At 16.9% G+C, this 3,023-nt stretch overlaps 1 protein-coding gene across 1 annotated transcript in view; it reads right to left on the reverse strand.

The window, feature by feature from the left end:
* Window positions 1-1,608, reverse strand: part of PRSY57_0202100 (hypothetical protein) — a gene marked incomplete at both ends in the record, with an annotated part of 4,787 nt that extends 3,179 nt beyond the window's left edge. The window contains one exon of the mRNA XM_020114389.1: window positions 1-1,608. Within this exon, the coding sequence (XP_019970860.1) occupies window positions 1-1,608 (1,608 nt within the window).
* Window positions 1,609-3,023: the final 1,415 nt, after the last annotated feature.

The raw sequence follows: 3,023 nt of genomic DNA on the forward strand, positions 1-3,023 counted from the left end.
ATTAGTTTCTTCTAATTTTTCATTTAAATTATTTATTTCTTCTATATAAGTATTTTTATATTGATTATATTCCTTCTCTTTTTTACTTAATTCGATGCTTATACTTTCCATTTGTGCGTTATATTTTTCCTGCAATTGGTCTAATTCTTTTTGTTTCATGTCTACCATTTCTTGTAACTCTTGTGTTTCTATTTTGGTTATTTTCACAGATTCTTTTAATTCTTCTTTCAATCCATGAATTTCTTCTTTATGATTTTTATTAAACGCAAGAATTTGTTTCTCCTTTTCATTTAATTGGTTTATTAAATTATTTATTTCTTCTTTAGATAGATTTTCTATATCTTTTAATTCTTTTTCTTTTTTTTCTAATTCGTTTTTAAGATTCTTTATTTCACATTTATATACTTTTAATTGATTATTATTCTTTACAAAACTATTTTTTAAATCTTTTAATTGATCTTCCATATGAAGAAAATTATGTTCTCTTTTTTCAATATCCATTTCTCTTACTTTAATGGAATGAACTTTTTCTAAAACGGAAATCTTTTCATCTTTTAATTCTTTGATTAATGTATCATATTCCTTTTGTTTTTCCTTCTCCCTTTCCTTCTCCTTTTCCTTCTCTTTTTCTTGTTTGTTTAATAAATCAATTTGTTTATTTTTTTCTTCCAACTCATATTCTAATAATTTATATTTTTTTTCTTTTTCAATAATATTATCATTCAATGAATTAATGGTTTCATTTTTTTCCTTAACACATCCTTTTAATTCTTTTAGTACATTTTCTTTTGATAACAATTTTTTATTTAAATTTTCTAAATCTTCTTTTTTTTCTTTTATTTCTATTTTTAGTTTTTCTAGATGTTTTTTAATATCTATAATTTCTATAGAAATCGTTTCTCTTTCTTTATTTTTTTCTAAATACTCTTTTTCTATATTATAAAATGTTTCTTCCTTTTTTATTATATTCTTTTCTTTTTCATTAATTTTCTTTTCTCTTTTATTAATATCTAATTCTTTTTCTTGTAAAAGATTTTCTTTCTCATTTAGCATATCAATTTTTTGTTTAACAAAATCTTCTTTTTCTTTTAATTTATTTTCATAATCATTATTATCAATATTCTTATCCTTTACTTCTTTTAATTCTTTTTCTAATTCTTCAATTTTACTTTCGTAATTCACAATTTTATTCGACAACGAACTAATGGACTTTAATGTATCCTTAAGCTGATTTTCTAGCTCATTGTCTTTATGTATATTTTTTGATATTTCATCGCTATAATTATTAAAATTATTATTCTCACAATCATTATTATTATTATTATTATTATTATTATCATTATTATTATCATTATTATTATCATTATTATTATCATTATTATTATTATTATTATTTATTATGTCCTCATTAATATTATCATCTAAGGAATTATCATTTTTATATTTAGTTTTACTTTTTCCTTTAGTTTCTATTATTTTTTTATACCATGAATCGCTTTTTTCCCTCTTCGCATTATTTTCATTATCTTCCTCATTAAAAGATTCTTTGCTTACTTTATCTGAACTAGCTTCTTTTTTCTTTTTCTTATTTTTGAACGTGAATACCATATCGAGCACAGCGTGTGGCGTTACAAAGAGGAGAACCTCACAGTAATCATATGGTAAGTATAAAACCTTTTACAATATATATATATATATATACTTATATATTTATATATATATATATATATATATATTATATTCAATATAACATGAACCCTGACCCTAACGTACTTAAACGTTTAGAGACAATATACATATATATTATGTAGACCATAAAATAAATAAATATATATATATATATATAATTGAATAATTAATATGTAGTAATCAAGTACTAATGTCTTAATTCGGGTTGGTTATATTATAATAAATTATATGCAGAAGAAAAAAAAAAGAAAATTAAAACAAAATGAAATAATCAAATAAATATAACGAATTTATATTTATCATTTCTAACTTCAAAATTGTTATAATTTTATATTAACAATAAATAAAAATAAAAAATATATATAATAATAATAATATTATTATAATGTTATATATATAATATATAATAATAATATATTTAGGCAATCAAATATTACAATTTCAAAAGTCACAATTAATGACGAGAAGAAATGAATAACAATTTCTTTTAGTTTATTAATACATACATTACAACAGTTCATAATACATAAATAAGAATAAATATATTGATATAAATATATAATATATATATATATTATTTATTATTTATTTATGTGTAATTTTTTCTTTTAATCAAATTCTAAGGCAGAAAGGGAAATAATATATATATAAATATATTTGTTTCAAAAAAAAAAAAAAAAAAATTATCAATAAATGAATTATTACGAAAACATTTTATAATCCCTTTTATATAATCTTTAAAAAGGAAAATTAAATAATTCTTATAATGTGTAGGTATTACATATATACATATATATATATATATATATATATATATTCATATTTATTTATTTATTCATTCATTTATTTTATAATTAATTAAAAAAAAAAAAAAAAAAAAAAATGGAAAATTACACATGCTCTATAATATTTATAAAAGCATTATTAATTGAAAAAAATAAGAAAAATAAATATAATAAAAAAATATTTAAATATATATTTATAAAAAAAAAAAAAAAATTATATTGATTTGACAAAAGAAATATTATATATATTTATATATACACTATATATTTACCAAAACATGTATAGTTTCAACAAAATAATTAGAATTTAATTAAAATTTAAAAGCCTTTTTATTTCAAATAAAAGAATAAATTAATTGCACTTGTAAAAATATTATTTTTTTATATAATGGGAATATACAAATGTGTGTAACCAAAAAAAAAAAAAAAAAAAAAAAAAAAAAAAAAAAAAAAAAAAAAAAAAAAAAAATTTAAATATAAAAAAAAAAAAAAATAAAAAAAAAAAAAAAAAAAATTTTTTTTTTTTTTTTTTTTTATAAATATTTTTTT

Source organism: Plasmodium reichenowi, chromosome 2, assembly GCF_001601855.1.
Source record: "Plasmodium reichenowi strain SY57 chromosome 2, whole genome shotgun sequence".
Classification (NCBI taxonomy): domain Eukaryota; phylum Apicomplexa; class Aconoidasida; order Haemosporida; family Plasmodiidae; genus Plasmodium; species Plasmodium reichenowi.